An 18,070-nucleotide genomic window follows, 5' to 3' on the forward strand; every position below is an offset into this window, starting at 1 on the left:
CGCAAGAAACGTCGATACTTTCGGCCTGTTAGGTGACGTGGAAGGAAGACTGGTCCCAAAATAGGGTCGCCAGTTATCTGGGCCCACACACTCAAGCTGCACCGTCATGTAACAGCCACATAACCCTGTAACCCCTCAAATCTCAATCGCACCCGCAAGAAACGTCAATACTTTCGGCCTGTTAGGCGACGTGGAAGGAAGACTGGTCCCAAAATAGGGTCACCAGTTATCTCGGCCCACACATTCAAGCTGCATCGATGCTGATGCTTCGCTGTCATCATACCATGGGGGTTCTGCATCCTATCCCACAGATGACTGTTACGGAAGTTGAAGATACCACTCTGGGTAAAGGTGGCCTCATCTGTGAATATGATAGATGATACAAATCCCGGAAATATGGTTGCCTGGTGAAGGAACAAGTGACAAAACTGCTCCCGATGTGGAGAGACTATCGCCAGTAAGCCCTACACACGCTGTGAGTGATAAGGGTAGTAACAGTTGTCATGGAGAATGTTTCACACGGTCGTCTGGCATACACTGTACTGCCGTGTCAACCGCCTGGTACTGACACGGCGGTTGCCCTGCCCAGCGTTAATCACATTTTCCTCCAAGTCTGGTGTCCAAACGTTTTGGGTACGTCCTTCATGATTTCATGCTTCCTGAAACGACCCTGTCCCAGAAACGCTGTTTCAAACATTGAATGCTGTGGTGGTTGTCGGAGGGGTAGGTCTGCTGATACAATCTTGCTGCCCGCCGCCCGATCCCATTTGCCTTCCCGTAAGTATATACCATGTCGGCAAGCTCTCTATTCCAATACGGAACCTTTGCGTACAACGCTGCATCACATCCACCATAAGCTAAGTCAGCAAGAGAACTGGATCGGACACAGCGATGCCAATTACTATGGCAGGACAAGGTGCTAGGGCATAATGTATGTTCCACCAGATGCGACATAGTCATGAATATGAACAGTGATCCAATACTGTCAAATGTTTTTTATTCCAGTCTTTAATCACAATATCAATTCTTTTGACAATGACTGCTTCAGTCCTTAATGACCATCCTCAGACGAATACTGTTACCCATATAAAATTATTAAAAGGAAATACATTATTTTTGACCGTAAGTTCACCATAAAAGTGTCAGACCTATTATCTTTACACATTTCCTTTTAATAATTTTATATGGGTAACTGTATTCGTCTTTTTACTGTGTCACAATTGGTTCTATAATAGTTATCAATATTTAAAAGTCTGCTACATGCACTTTACCTAATGTGTTTTTATCAGATTATGTTTCTTACGTAAATTATGACTACATCTGAGCCCACAGTAGCGACAAGTATGTAGTATATAGGCAAACAGATTTCTGGTAACTACTGTACTTCAGTAGCCAGTTGCAAAAATGACTGTGTGGACGATGTGACCTATTCTACACCATATTTTAGATCTATACGACGATGCTGTGCTGAGTATATTTATATGTTTTGACGATGCCATTATGGTCTTACCACATTAGGACATGGTGTAGAGCAGGTACGTTTTACCGTATTTTATCTGTACATTTCCCTGGTTGTATGATAGTACATTGCGATACGTTATGCTGTATTGTGCTGAAAGACACACTGCCCACTAAGTCTATATATTTTTGTGTTGTAGATCTGACGATGGTCATTACGGACTGAAACCGGTGATCGTCAAAAGAATTGATATTTTGATCAAAGACTGGAATAAAAAACGTAATGTATGTGACGTGAGGAAAAGTACCACCCTCTAGGAGGAAACTATGCATATTGTAACTGTGCATGCATAGTACAACGTCTATTAGCCAGCAGTCTCTGTAACAAAGTAAGTTCATTAGGCCTTTCTTGTTCCGTATCCTCTCACCGATCAGTCTCTAGATTCTGTACACAGTGGAAGAAATTATCCTGTATGTTGAAAACAGTAAAGGTCCTGTCACACTTCCTTGGGGTACTCGTGGTATTTTCTTTACATCAGTCGATTTTTTTTTTTTTCTTTTAAGAGCTACGTGTTGAGTTCTGTCTGTGAGGAAGTCCTCGGTCTAGACACTAATCCGGTCCGATACTCGGTAAGCTCTTTTTTATTTTTCATTATTTTTGCCACTAAACGGCAGTGCGGGGCAGTTGCCAATGTCGAGGAACACGGTATCAACCTGATGATTTCTGATCTCTATGGCGCTGTGAATCTCATGGACAAACAGAGCGAGCTAAGTGTCGGAAGATCCCTGTTTGTGATTACGTGTTGGTTTTTGCAGAGGAGGTTTCCGTTAATCAAAATCGCCATAATACGTGGGCACAGAAGGTGCTTCATAATTCCACAGCAGATTGACGTCATCGATGTAAGACCTATGTGTACGTACATCTGTCCTCTGACCCCTCTTGAAAAAGTGAGTGACCTACGCTGTAATTGAGTGTTCACCGAAATTCACCTTGCGGGGCGGCAACGAATGTGTTCCTCTTGGTGAAGCGGACGCCCAACTTTTTCCTTCGTAGGAAAGGCTTTACAAACCAAACACTCTACAGACTCTTCACTACCTACCCCGTGGAGCAAAAATTGAAGTTCGTGCGGTGAATGTACCTCGGCTGCAGGATGTTTGAACAGGTATTCTCCTGTTAATATTGCAAGGTCCAACATTGCTTCGGTACTGTAGTGTTCCTTAAACCTTTCGTCGCTGCACAGAACGTGCTTCTGATCTACTCAGGGGAAGCGCAATGCTCTGGCTGCATATCGTTCAGTGGCACTGACGAACAACCATGGAACGTCGCTATGCGAAATAAATAATTGTGGTAGGCATTTTGCGACTGTGTAATGGTGTTAAACCTATTGTAAAGGGAGAAAACAATTTTCAGATTTATAGAATGAGCAAAGCACGAGTCACAGCGACGCGTAATATAGACTTAAACTGTTACTACAAACCGCAATAGTTGCACTCTGCGACAGGAGGCAATTTTTCATTAAGGACACAAGAAATTTAAATTCAGTAGAAAAATGGATAACAAGTACAAGCTAAGACGGACAAGAGAATTTTTCCAAAGTACACACGTAATTATCTGTACAATTTCCTCTTATAACACAGTTAAGAACAGTAAGTTCAAAATCTGCTCATGTAATAAAACGGAACACCTGCAGCCGTTCTTTCGATGTTATTTATTATACCGCTACCAGATTCGCTGATTCAATACATCACCTTCAGGCCTTGACTGACACTGAGTGGGTTATTTCGAATCATATACACGATCCCATAAGTGGGCAACATTTATGCACTGGATTCCGTAGACTGTATCAACGTTCTTGATGGTTGGAGACACAACATCGTTGTTACAGTCTACGGAAACCATGCGTAGATCTTGGCCACACATGTGATCGTGTGTAAGATTGGAGTTAACCCCCTCAGCGTCAGTTAAGGCTTAAAATGATGCATTAGTCACAGAAACTGATAGCTATATAAAAATAACATCGAAAGAACGGCTTCAGGAATTCCATTTTATTACGTAAGTGGACGGCCGAAGTCCCTCAAACCATCAATCAAAAGGATAGACTTACAGAAACAAAATCTACTCGGTGTTCAATTTCTTCTTACATAATAATTAAGATCGGTACGCTCAAAATCTACTCGTTGATACGACCATAACTCAAAGCTACAGTCAGTCGATTTAATGTAAAACTAAATATGCCATGAAGTTAAACAATACTCTAGGCTTAAGATAAACATTGTGACAATCATCGAAACTGTGATTTTTGCCAACTCCCCATCCACAACTCCGTATTCAGGCTATTAAAAGCGACAACAAATGAAGCTACGAAGAAAATTCGGTGCGAAACCGCAATCAACCTGATGTCAGTTGTGAGAACAAAAACGTGTAAATGCGAAATGGCGTTCAACATTTATAGTATATTAATTTACATCGGTATTTAGAAAGTTTTCAGATTACCCATACGAATCGAATAACCCGCGGAAAACACAAAACAAAACTATATATATCGTGTTGTTCTACATGTAAGTACAACATATATCGTAGAGCAACAGTAAATTTATGTCTCAGAAAACCTAGATTTGTTACAAATGTAGTAGAAACGAGATATAATTATTATTATTTTAGATTTTATTAAAAGTGGTCTGACACTTAATTTCCCTTTTCAAAATTTTCTAGAATACAATGTCTTCAGGAGCGGATTCGCACACTTCAAGTTGACATCAATGTGCAGTAACTGCTACTGACAAGGGAACCGACAGATCTGTCAATAACCGAATTTCATTCCTGGACGCATATTATGGCTGGCGTTTCACATGTACCCAAAACGAAATAATATCATCCAGTGGGTTATATTTCTTGACACGTACACGCAAAAAGACAATTGTTGGGATACTTCGTAGGAACTTTCGAGTTACTGACAGCAAAAATAACACAGTTTCTTCAGTACAGAGCGTATCGTTGGCAGGCTACGTTCATTCAGTTCCAACAGAGACAACCAAAGAAAGAAAAAAGAAAAAATTATCCTCTGATTGCATTTTATGGAACGCAAATTTCTGTACAGGCAAATGAAGCTTGCAAAGTACTGGCGAATTCTCACTGCGCTAATTTTGCTTTTTGTATAAAAAAGAATTAGGAACAAATTGTTTTGCTAGTTTACCGACGTTCTTAGGTACGTTTCATCCCTCTGGCTTGAATCTGAAACATTAATGAATAAAAAAAAAAAAGAAAGTGCAAGTTCGGATCTCTCTGTCGTCCTAGACGTCTCTTTATGGTTCTACTCTTTTGGTACAGTTGTTGTTTTTACATAGTTTATGTCGATGCTATGCATTGACCAGAGTTTTTAACGTAGTTTTGCTGCTTAAGGTTTTGAAGTATGCTAGTCAGGCTCTGTATTACATACCAGGTTCAGCATGAGTCGCACATCTGAGCAATCTGGCTGATGAAAGTACTATTCTCGGATTTGCGGCCGGATCATATTATGTAAATGGCACAATATTTCGTCGATATACATAATCGCCCAGCGACGTAGAAATTTATCAGGTAAGGAGAACCAACATGCGTGTGCGAGAAGACTCTCGCAGTTGGAGGAAAGCGGCGCTCAGTGTGTGCCCTCTGCGTGGAGTCACTGAAGACCTTCCTCGCGTACGTTGTGGGCAATGACTGTGCAATTGTGCGCTCTTGTGGTTAAAAGCTGAACCAAATCTCCGGAATGAGCTGCATCGAGTCTGAAGTTGTTATTTCTCCTGTTTTAATTCAATGTAAGCCATTTCTGTATTCCAAGAGGCGCTTAATTGAAAACCTGCATCCAAGATGATAAGACTGCCCCCCGTACGGATATGTATTGCCTTCTTGAGAGCATAGTCCAGGATAGGGGCGCTATGTGCACAACTCTCCTCCCACCACGAGCGTCTTCCCGTACAAGTGTATTGCCTGCTCCCACCCTGATAAATTTCGACACCGCCGTGCGATTATCATCAGTCGCGCCTTGTAGCAGTGACAACAACAGTTACCATCACCTGAAGATGAGAATGTGTATCGACGAAACATTCTGGATTTCGCGCAACATGATCCAGCGGCAAACCCGAGAAGTGTATTTGCAACCGATCCTTCGGGAAAGCCTGGAAAATCACATCTGGTAACTTTACGGGGAGGAGATGGCAAACGACATAAACGAGTTTAACAAGTTACGTAATAAGAGAGACAGATTTCTATGCATTATGGCCTCTTTAATAAGACGTCGTAACAAGCAAATTGTTCAGTCACTGCATCAAAAAGATCTATTTCAAACTCTCAACAGTATCCTGGGATTGGGTAGATAGTGTCACCTGAATGCTGGTTGATTAGTATAAGCAACAAGGTAAGCTTCACCGAATAACAAGTATACTCCTCTCGAGGCCCAATCGCAAGAAGGGAATACACCAGGTCGACGCACGGTGATTAATTTCACGGATATTATCCTGGAAGACTCAGCGGTTTCGGTGATCGAGAAAGGTCTGAACTGTGTATCAACACCCGGGACAGCTCCATTTATAAATATGATAGCTAAGGTAGAACAGGCCATTTTGAAGCTTCCCAGTGACGTTGATGAAAAAATTAGGACGGGTAGCTGCCAAATTGTGACCCGAGCCCTACCGAAACCGTTTAATATCAATTCGGCATAAAGGCAGGTTCTGCGAAACTTTAGGACGGACAAAAATCTCGTCATTTTACCTGCCAACGAGGGGTACATCACAGTACTCTCTCACGTGCTGAATGCAACAGTAAGATAGAGGCACTGCTCGACGATCCTGTTTATGGCAAGCTAAGAGAGGGTTCGACTGGCAAGATTCCGGGAAAAAACAGATCTTCTGAAGAAGAGTTCTCTTCCGAATTTACTCATTAAGGGCCTGCGCTAACAGGCTGCAGTTAACCCAAGACTTTATGGCCTAGTGAAGATCCGTAAGGATAGGTCTCCGGTTCGCCTAATAGTGAGCAACAGTGCAGCCCAAAACATATTTCGTGGCTAAATATCTTACTTCACTGTTGGGACCCACCGTTGGCAAATGTAACTATTAGACGCAGAATTCAGAGGAATTTATAGGACGCCTGAAGACACTTATGCTACGACCGTCGGATCTTTTGGTTAGCTTTTGCGTTGTATCTTTACTTACCCCGACAGAACTTGTGAGAACTTACCAGCAGAAAGTTTGAGAAAGATACTGTGGCACAAGATTAAACATCTGCTTATTGACATGGCCAAGTAAAACGCAATTACATTTTTACAAAAAAGGCTAAGGGAACGAGGAACAGCTACACAAGGTTTAAAGAAAACATCTTTCGCCCTTTAGTTTACACATTGTATTTAAACAAGACCCAAAATTTTTCAATTAAGAAAACATTCCCAGTGTTTTAAGAAATATAATTTAAATAAAAGACACGTAGTATAACCCACACTCCAACTCAAGCGCTTGAGAAAGGTTCAGAATTAGCTAATTCTTAATGGAAATGTTAACCATCAGATTTTACACTTTTCTCTCAGTTAAAAGCAACAGGAACTTCTTTAAAAAAAGGTATTAATCATTTAAGAAGAACAACAATTTAAGAGACACTGCCAACATCTACATTCAAGGAAAGCTTCGAATTATGTATGTTTGCTTTAAAATATTAAGGTGTACATGATTTCACCATACTTAGAGCAATGAAATTCAAGGAATATACAAGGGTTGGAACTTTAATAGTGGCAACTATTTATTTACAACTCGTACAATATAGATACGCGTTTAAAAGTTTTACTGACCTTCAAAGCAGTCACCAGCATTGTGTATAACTCGTTTCCAGCGATGTGGAAGTCGTAGGATACTCTTAGCAGTGCCAGTCGTGTTGACAGTTCAGGCGGCGCGGTTTATTGCCCGATGAAATTGTAGCAGCTCTGAAGGGAATGCTGTGAAGTGTTTCCTTCAGTTTAGAAATCGAGCTGAACTCACGAGGGCAGAAGTCAGGGGAGTGCAGTAGGTGGTATAGCACTTAGCAGCCCCATCAGTCAAACAAGTCGGTAACAGCTTGCAATGTACGTGCATGAGCATTGTCCTGCAAAATGATGGTCAGGTCCTGCAGAATGTGTCATCACTTTTGTCTCTAAGCTGGTCGTAGGTTATGTTTCAAAAATGAACAGCATAGAGACAGTGCCTGGAAGGTGTAGCTAAATGTACAAAGAAAACAATTTTGATTTTCTCTGTGGTTTCCATTTCGCGACCTATAGTTCCTTACTTTCCGAATAACCCTCGCATTAAGTCTTCTCGTCGTCCACCTAATGACAGGGGAGTTATATCCAGACCAAAATTCCAACAAAAGCAGTTAATTAAATTCTGCAGCTGCTAGGAACAGGTTTGGAGCATAATCTCAATGTTATTGTCTCCCATTTTTTTCAGATTTTCCTGTATCAGTTACTAGATTTTTGCAACTAAATAACCCTTTTTTTATTATTTGGTCCTAATATGCATCGAAGTTCATGAAGGCAGATATGAAGCTGTGGAAGCTCTAACCCACTGACTGCACAAGCAACTCGGTCGCTCGAAATGATAAATTGTTGTTTGTACATAGATCCTGCATCAAACCTGACTCTGTTTGTTCACAACATTTTAAGTAATGACAAGAATCTTCATCTTTACGTCAACTACGAATTTATTTATAGTATTAGCTATTAATGACTTCTTTACACGTATACGATAATGGAAGTTGCAAAATTGTGAAGTTTACTTAAAGTAAAATTTCACAAACCGTGTAACGATAGGACAGTCTCATAGGTATCCCTCAGTAACGGTGCATTGGCTACCACGAGCAGCTCTAAATCTCACGGATAGCTATTCTTTCCTACTTCACTGAGTTTCATTTTGACGCATTTCGCACCATGTAAATCTTTCTTCCATTTATGCAATTTACATTTAGATTTTGCGAAATGAAACTGACTTTGTACATTGTTTAACATTCTTTACGCTTTCCCTCTCCCTAGTTTAACGAAAAAAATTGCAAACATTTCTTGTCAGTGAAAGATATTAGTGTCCATGTTTTCTTTGGACTTTGAAAGTATTGCATTTTTGATCCGGTTCACACAACAATCATCGTACGAACCACAATTCACGGAATTGTCAGTGTTATTCCCTGTTTCTTCTCATCTTTACACAATTTCTAGTGAAATGTCGACATCATTCAAATGAATTTCCAAGAAATTTACTAAGACATATGTAAGTCTTCGGGAAAAGTAGGGGAGTTCGATGCCATAACAAGTTGTTCATATTTGTCTTTGCAAGGTTGAAAACATTGATTGGGTCCCACATTACTATGAAACTCTGGAACCTGCACAAGGAAAGCTGCTTTTAGCAAGAATGTATGAAGAAAATACAAAATGGTTCATATGGCTCTGAACACTATGGGACTTAACATCTGAGGTCATCAGTCCCCTAGACTCAGAACTACTTAAACCTAACTAACGTAAAGACATCACACATATCCATGCCAGAGGCAGGATTCGAACCCGCAACCGTAGCAGGAGCGCGGTTCCGGACTGCAGCGCCTACAACAGGTCGGCCACAACAGCCGGCTCTGGAGAAAATACAAATAAAAGTAATTCAGCTTCATCTCTACTGTCAACACTTACAAGGGAACCTCCCCATCGCACCCCCCTCAGATTTAGTTATAAGTTGGCACAGGGATAGGCCTTGAAAAACTGAACACAGATCAATCGAGAAAACAGGAAGAAGTTGTGTGGAACTATGAAAAAAATAAGCAAAATATACAAACTGAGTAGTCCATGCGCAACGTAAGCAACATCAATGAGCGTGTTAGGTTACGAGCGCAGTGGTCCTGTGGGTAGCGTGAGCAGCTGTGGAGTGACAAGTCCTTGGTTCAAATCTTCTCTCGGGTGAAAATTTTAATTTTTTATTTTCAGATAATTATCAAAGTTCAGGCACTCACACATAACCAACTTCGCTCCCAAAATTCCAGGACATTTTCAGATTTGCTTGGCCATATACAGAATTTGACGGTCTACGCACGGAAACATTTGAAAACGTAAAAAACATATGTTTTGACAGAGCACAGGAAAAACTGTGCGACTCTGAAACTGTTGCATTCATTTGATGCAGTTTATGTGACAAACTCTTATGTTTTCATCACTTTTTTTGGAGTGATTATCACATCCGCAAGAAAACCTAAATCGGTCAAGGTAGAATAATCTTTTTACCCATTCGCCAAGTGTGCAAGTTAGGTGGGTCGACAACATATTCCTGTCATGTGACGCACATGCCGTCACCAGTGTCGTAAAGAATATATCAGACGTGTTTTCCTGTGGAGGAATCGGTTGACCTATGACCTTGCGATCAAATGTTTTCGGTTCCTATTGGAGAGGCACGTCCTTTCGTCTACTAATCGCACGGTTTTGCGGTGCGGTCGCAAAACACAGACACTAAATTTATTACAGTGAACAGAGACGTCAATGAATGAACGGCCAGATCGCAACTTCGTGAAAATAAAGAAAGTAAAATTTTCACTCGAGGCAGGATTCGAACCAAGGACCTTGCGTTCTGCAGTCGCTTACTCTAACCACGAGACCACGGCGCTAATCAACTAACAGTGTCCTTTATGTTGCTTATCTTGCACATGGACTACTCAGTTTGTATATTTTGCTTATTTTTTCGTAGTTCCACACAACTTCTTCCTGTTTTCTCGATTGATCTGTGTTCAGTTTTTCAAGGCCTATCCACTGTGTCAATTTATAACTAAATCTGAGGGGGGTGCGATGGGGAGGTTCCCTTGTTAGTAATAGCGCAAAGGGAACTGCTAATTATTATGGATATTAAATGAGTTGTGGGTTCTAGATAATAGTGACTGAACAATTGTTACAGACAAACTATCAACGAAAAATGAAATCCACTACGCAAATAACGATCACGTTGCCCAGTGTTATCTGTTTATCAATGAGCTGAGAATCAGGGATATCCGCTTGCCATGTTTTTCATGCACTATCTGTTATAACTACAGTAGGAGTGTACAGTTCTCGAGCCGCGTGACCGGCTAAGAATTTGCCAATTTTCAGCATTTTTTTAAACCCTTGCAGTGTGCTTGGCATTCAAAATTTTGTCATTTTATTTCTTTCAGTGTCTCCTTCGTGTATAAAAACTTCAGGGCAGATTTCTACATGTCGGAGTGGACCATTCCCTTGTTATACAAATACGGGAACGTCATTCCATGCTGCTTCAAATCTATTCCATAGCGCGTTAATTGTTGTAGCTGGTAAACTGTTGACATATGTTTATAGTGGGTGAGACCTGAATAAAGTGCTAGCTGGGAGGTACAGTTTACCTTTTTAGCATAGCCCTAAGATGCTACAGATCATATCCCCAGTGACTTTCAGGGATGGAAAGCGCCCCAAAATATCATCCAAATTTAAAAGAAACAAGGTCGCACAATGGATAACGTCTTATTAAGTGAAAATTGCTAGAGATAGCCCAATGAAACACGGAATTGTGGCTACCACACCTGACAAGGATATATTTATGAAGGAATCCATCACAATACAAAAGGAAAATAACGCTCAACAAAAGATTCTAGTTTATTGCAAAGAGACGTCAAAATGACTTATGCACTGAGTCAAGAATACAAACATTTTACATACGGACATGGGATTGGAAATACGAACTATAATATTTGTGAAAATTTGGGGGATACATAAGTGAACGATATGCAATTGCAATATGGCCTACGATTGCAAAAAATGTTAATGATTTAAAGAAAAGTCCTGAAAAAGCATGAACACCAATTCAGTCACCTAACGTATGGTGGGTGCAACTACGTGGCTGCGAAAATTAGATCTGAAAACGGAAATCCTGAGGCCGAATAACTGACTTCATGCTCGTCTCTTCTCTGTGACTGCAACACTATTGTTGAAACTTCCTGATAAAATTTTTACTTAAACTTGCAGGCTTTCAAATTACTACGCACCCTCCGACTCAGAGTTGAAATAGTAAAAGTATTGGCTGGTTTCGTTGTCTAGGGGCCGGGATACATACTTGCTGCATTACTGGCCAAATACTGCTGAGTCTACAGTATAAGAATGCACACATGAATCTAATGGTCGAAGGCTTCTATCACTCGGCAATTGCGAATTATGAAAGTAACATGTAAATTTATAAATGAAAAAATTACAATTAAATAAAATCTGCAGGTACTATCTCAATGACTTTAAATAATGAATACGATAGTAGAAGTACTTTTGAGAATGCGGTATATTTCTGCGATGCACTTATTGGTGGCGATGGTCCAGAAATTAAATAAAATATAAGTTGAATAACAGGGAAACAATAGATTCCCACTGCACGTAATTAGTTCAAAAATGGCTCTGAGCACTATGGGACGTAACTTCTGACGTCATCAGTCCCCTAGAACTTAGAACTAGTTAAACCTAGCTAACCTAAGGACGTCACACACACTCATGCCCGCGGCAGGATTCGAACCTGCGACCGTAGCGGTCGCGCAGTTCCAGACTGTAGCGCCTAGAACCGGTCGGCCACCCCGGCCGGCACGTAAGTAGTTATGAACAACAACATAACTCGCGAGATATTCACTTCTTAACGCACACTACGTCTTCACTGCAGAAGCCACGGAAATCACACAAGAGCATAGGTCGGCACTCCGAAATATTTGTGTCCTCCGTGACCACGCGCAAACTGCTCCACTGTCCTCCGATTGTGCGTCCGTTGCGCTATACTGTGCGCGTCCAGCACTCACTCCCGTGTCCTGTGCCGCACCGTCCAGAACTGCCGCCCTGCTCAGGACTCCTCCCCACTTCCATACAGTCTCTCCACGTGTCTTTTTTGCAATGATCGCTGTGATTGGTTAGAGCGGTACCACCCTGTGTTCAAACCAACGCACACTCACAAACGTAATGAAACATATCCGAAATACTGGATCTATATTTAAATACTTGAAATTAAATATATATTCCCACGGCTGGACCATAAAGACGCTCTAACACACATTATTAAATACATAAACAATTAAATAATCAACTTTTGTGGTCCTGTCCTCCTCAGTTGCGCGTAATACTACGGTATATTGATAATTTTCACTTATGGACCGTCTGACAGCAACTGAATAAAACACAATTTTAGTGCCATACGCGTTTCGCCTTTATTTTCAGCACCCACACACACACACACACACACACACACACACACACACACACACACACACACACACACATACACGCCCCCCCCCCCCCAAAAAAAAAATTACGTAACACCAAAATACAGACAGACACACACACACAGCATAAAAAAATACATATCACACCACAACACACACACACACACACACACACACACACATACACAGGACAAAAACAAAAATAAATAAATACAATAAAATAAAATTAAATTAAATTAATACCACACCAAAAAAACACACACACACACACACACACACACACATACACAAACGCACACACAAATGCATACACGAACAGACCACAGATACTTCAATAGTTACACTCATAAGTTTGGCAGTAATATTCGATCTTTGGCAAAAACATTTGACAGTCGGCAACAGAAAACAAAACATTGCATTAAAACAAGCGTTCAGTGCATAGTGCTGTGGAATGTGGAAAAAACAGCAAATTAGCGCTCATAGAAAGAAGAACAACACCAAAAATGCAACAGGAGCGTAATATGTAAGAAACTGCCTACGCAACCTGTAAGTACAGTTCAAAACATTACTACTTAATAGGAAATACCAACCACCAGAACTGTTTATAACCTATAGGCACAGTGACAAAAATGTAAATAAAATAGCTAACATATGTACATATTTCAGGCCACTGATGATGCCTTGCAGAAAATAAAGGCGAAACGCGTATGGCACTAAAATTGTGTTTTATTCAGTTGCTGTCAGACGGTCCATAAGTGAAAATTATCAATATACCGTAGAATTAAATAATCATATATCAAAAGAAAAGAAGCAAAAGGTAGGCCAGTAGCCTAATGTGTATATGCTCTCTACAACACAGTAAATATTTAACCAATTTCTCCATGAATAGTACATATCGGATATAAACAAAAACATAGATGAATAAATATATTTATAAGCATGCTGCTACCGTTTTTGCGTGTAACTGTGGAGTACTTATGGTCTGACACTATCGATAGTAATCCGTCACTTTGACCTCCAATAACGCATTTACTATTCAAGTTACATGCCTGTAATTCATACCAATTTAGGTTTACACTAACAGCTTTCTAGAGACACGGTGATCCACAAATCGGATGAAGAGTTTCTATTTTGGAAATTCGTTCCTGGATTTTACTTGTATAATTTAACGTCAAATACTAAACTTTAAACAGATAAAGATATTGAACATCTGATTACACAATCAGAATCGTCGTGCAAATAATAACGATGTGTATGTTTCTTTTTGAGGCATCATGATTCATCTGGTTACTATTAATTTCTATGAGGGGGGGGGGGGGGGGGTAGAGGTAGAGGCATAGCCCTCTAATTACGGGCCGGCGTATTGTTGATGACATTCTCCGACACCATGTGGAACTTTTCCTACATGGTGCACCACGGGCACTTTTCCAGGAAGATAATGCTTGTCCGCATACAGCTCGGGTTGCTGCAGACTTCCTATGCCACGTTCTGTCTCTCACAGCCGACCTGCTCCCCTACGTATGGGACCAGGTGAAACGCCAGACGCCACCGTGTCACCGTGTCGCTGTTCGAGGTTCGTGGACCAGTCTACCTCAGAAAATCGTTAGACGTCAACTCGATGCCGGACCGTGTTGCAGCATGCATTTCAGCAAAAGGTGGACCAATGCGTTATTGATGTAGCACTGTATTTGTCCTCTTGTTCTCGCTGTATTTGTTACTTGCTTTCATTTGGGGATGAAGTGAATCTCTCATCTGTATCACTACGTCCAAAAAAAAATTCATTTCAATCCGATGCTCGCCTCTTGATGCACTATCTTCAGTGCTAGTGAATGTATTCTGGTTTAAAATGTGGTGGACTACGTGTCTCCACCGCCTGCGGCTACGGCCTGGGTCTGAGTAGTGCGTTTGTGTTTGTACAGAGGAGGTGCTGGGCAGCAACGAAGCGCTGTGGATGTCCAACGACGGCCACCTGCTGCTCTTCGCCACGTTCAACGACACGCTCGTGGAGGAACAGCGCTTCCCCTGGTTCGGCACGCAGGACGACGGAAAGCTGTACCCCGAGATCCGTAGCCTGCGCTACCCCAAGGTAACCTCTCGACCCACGTCGCATTAGATCACTCAATCACACACACACACACACACACACACACACACACACACACACACACACACACACACGCTGTTCATCCTGTAGGCCCACAGTAAGTATATCCTCAAGTTTACGAACTGCTTCTGAAACAAATATGCATAATGTACAGCGTGAAGAAAAAATCATACACTCCGACTTCACAGCGTTAGTCCGTCCATAGTAGCAAATAAACATACAAAAATTTCTGTATCAACATTTCGTTATGCAAATATTTTTAGCAGAAAGCGAATGCCAAAGAGTGGCAACTTGGGAACCCAGAAATGTCATTTACTATAAGTATCTGCATTCAAGACATCTTAAACAGCACTAAACAGCTAATGGCATGGCTAATGAGTAGGTAAAGATACTTAAAGTGGAGGATTCGGCTTCAGTTATAAGTTTATTTCTTATTTTTTCTAATTTTAGTCTGAATGATAAGGTATTTCACTTCTTAACCATTATACAGTAATAACAGCACATATCGTACAGCAGGTGTACAGCTCTCCAAAGACGCCTGTGCTCTCTTTGGAAGGGTTACTAGTATACTTTCCGGTGACTTTATTACTTCTTGACTATTTAATTAATTTAAAGATATCTTCAGTTGAAAAAATGATTTATGGAAGCCATGACCGATTTCGGGACTTGATACCGTGCAGCTGCCTACAGCAGAGAGTTTCCGCCTGAGAGATAGTGATTTAGAGCCCTTCCACTGACTGGCCCGATAGCACGTTGTGCATTACCAAACACAACAATTTTAAGCACCTCAAGATGGGATTTTAACATCCCGAAACCGGTCGTGGTTTGGCTAAACCATTAATTCAAATGAAGCGGATCTCTTTAAATTAATTAATCATGCATGTGAGTTGCGAATGTCCTGCATCTTCACTAGTTACACAGTACTGTGTCATTATTCTTATCCTTCAAAAAGAGTGGAAGGTTAATTGTATGTACCGTGTTTAATATCAAGCACTAGCTACAGGAGTGGTCTGTGTCCACAGCCCGGAACGCCTAATCCTGTGGTGACGCTGTCAGTGGCTGACTTGGCGGACCCGAAGAACATCCGCACCAGGGACCTGAAGCCACCGAGTGCGCTCAACCACACAAAGTAAGCCACCCTGCGTGTTCGCCGCCACACTCTCGGTAGGCTCTGAAGTCAGGTTGATTTACAGTGCATTCTGGTTCAGTGGAAATACTAAATCATCATCAGCCGTTTCTCATCTGCTAATTCATAAAGGCATCTTTCACAGTTCTCTGCGAAGTATGAATTGACGTTTTATGCATTAAAGTATGTCACGCCTGCATCTTGATGTTATTTACCCATTTTAGATATGAGCTCACTGGACAAATAATTATTTACCTCTATCAAACGAGAAACTGTGCATATAGAGATAACTGCAGGTAGTCTCTATATTTTCTGCTATAATTCCAGGATTTGACTTTCTAGTTCATTACATTCGTTCTTCGAATTTACCAATCGATTGATCTGTGAGATGTATCAGTATAATTAGACTTGTTCATAGTTCATACTGTCAGGACTGGGAACCGTATCAAACTTGTGCATTCCTTTTCGGATTGATTTAATTCGTGAAACACATTTCTGTGTAATGTCAGGCCTCGATTCTGTATCGTAGTACCCACATGGGGAAATACAAACTCCCAGTGGCTTACGACTTATGTACAGCAGTGGTTAGGAGAATACTTTTCGCTATTTCGGTGCCTGATATACCTATCAGACCTCATTCCTATTAAGCTTTGGTGAGATTTAATGGGCTGGAGGGTCATATTACTTGGTATTTCCACTTCCTACATGACCAGGCAGCACGCAGTACAGTTTGTAGCGATCGTGTTATGCTGTGATTACTACACTAGCACCTGTGTTGCAGGACGCCACTGCAGCCCCAAAATTGGTTTGTGCAAAGAGTTTGGGATGGGCTCTCCAGTACCGTTGAGTCTCCATAATCAGGAACGCTTACTCACAAAAATTCTTTAGCAAACGAAGCTTCCAAATAGGAGGTCGACGACTGCGGTCTAGGAACAGGCTAGCTGTGGCTAGTGGGCAGCGATTGAATGTACTGCGGCAGCAGGAGGGTGTGGTAGCATAACAGTCGCTGGCAGCGTTGGAGGACTTGCTGACACGAGTTCCGAGATACAGGGTACTTGCAGATGGACTGGCGTACTCTGCACGCAGCTCATGGCAGCTGGCTGGTACCTCAAGACAACTCTGGTCGAACTCAGAGCTCTGGGAGACTGTTTGGGGTGTAGGGTAATGATGGGTTTGCCTCTACAGATCCAGTTCGAATCCCAGAACCATCAAGTCTAGGTGGTGTTAAGTTCCTGTGGGACCGAACTGCTGAGGTCATACGATCCTAGGCTTACACACTACCTAATCTAACTTAAACTGACTTACGTTAAGGACAACACACACACCCATGCCCTAGGGAGAGACTGGAACCTCCGACGGGTGGAGCCACGCTAACCGTGGTAAGGCGCCCCTGACTGCGCGGCTACCCCGCGTAGCACCATATCAAGGCTAGGTGGCAGCTTGTAGACCAACAGTTTCGCCTAGGTGCTGATGCTCGATGTTGCTACGTCATACATTCAACCGACGACTGACGAGCAGTCTACGATGGTTGAATGCACGGCGCCAATGTAATGCTGTTAACGGCTAATCGGGGAGCATTTATACTGTCATTAGCCGTGTGTGTTGTGGCTGTAAGATGACTTCCGTCACAAAAGCTGGCTGACAAAACACAGAATTGCGCTACAGCATGTAGCATTCCAGTCCAGCACTGATGGTAGAACGCCATGGTTCAGGGTGATGCGCCTGCAGAATAAAGTAGGGTACTGGCCTGCACATCCCTTTGCTGGTTGCGACGTTTCGTCTGAGGCCAATGCTACAACAAGTTGGACATACAACGAGAAAGACGTCAACAGTATTGCTTTGTGGTCGCAATATTTCTAGGTTGGAGGCAACATTTTTAGGTATTCTTTTCATCATCGTGAAGATGATGCACACGATCGTCGCTATAACAACACTTGTCAGATGATGATTAACTTCAGTCTCTAAATGTTTTACTCTAGTACCTGTGTCTCACTATCCTCTTCATTATATTTATTCTTCGAATTCACAAACAGCTTCATCTGCGAAATGTATCAGTGTAATTAGACTTATTCGTAGTTCATATTGTCAGGAGTGTATCAAACTAGTGCTTTCCTTTGCGGATTGATCTAGTACATGAAACACACTTCTTCTGTGTTACGTATCATGT

At 41.6% G+C, this 18,070-nt stretch overlaps 1 protein-coding gene across 1 annotated transcript in view; it reads left to right on the forward strand.

The window, feature by feature from the left end:
• The window catches only part of LOC124802953 (dipeptidyl aminopeptidase-like protein 6), a 765,226-nt gene that overhangs the window by 635,605 nt on the left and 111,551 nt on the right, over nt 1-18,070 (forward strand). Inside the window, exons 7-8 of the mRNA XM_047264042.1 lie at nt 14,593-14,759; nt 15,800-15,906. Coding sequence (XP_047119998.1) covers nt 14,593-14,759; nt 15,800-15,906 — 274 coding nt within the window. The remainder of the gene's footprint in view (nt 1-14,592; nt 14,760-15,799; nt 15,907-18,070) is intronic.

Source organism: Schistocerca piceifrons, chromosome 6 (assembly GCF_021461385.2).
Source record: "Schistocerca piceifrons isolate TAMUIC-IGC-003096 chromosome 6, iqSchPice1.1, whole genome shotgun sequence".
Lineage (NCBI taxonomy): Eukaryota > Metazoa > Arthropoda > Insecta > Orthoptera > Acrididae > Schistocerca > Schistocerca piceifrons.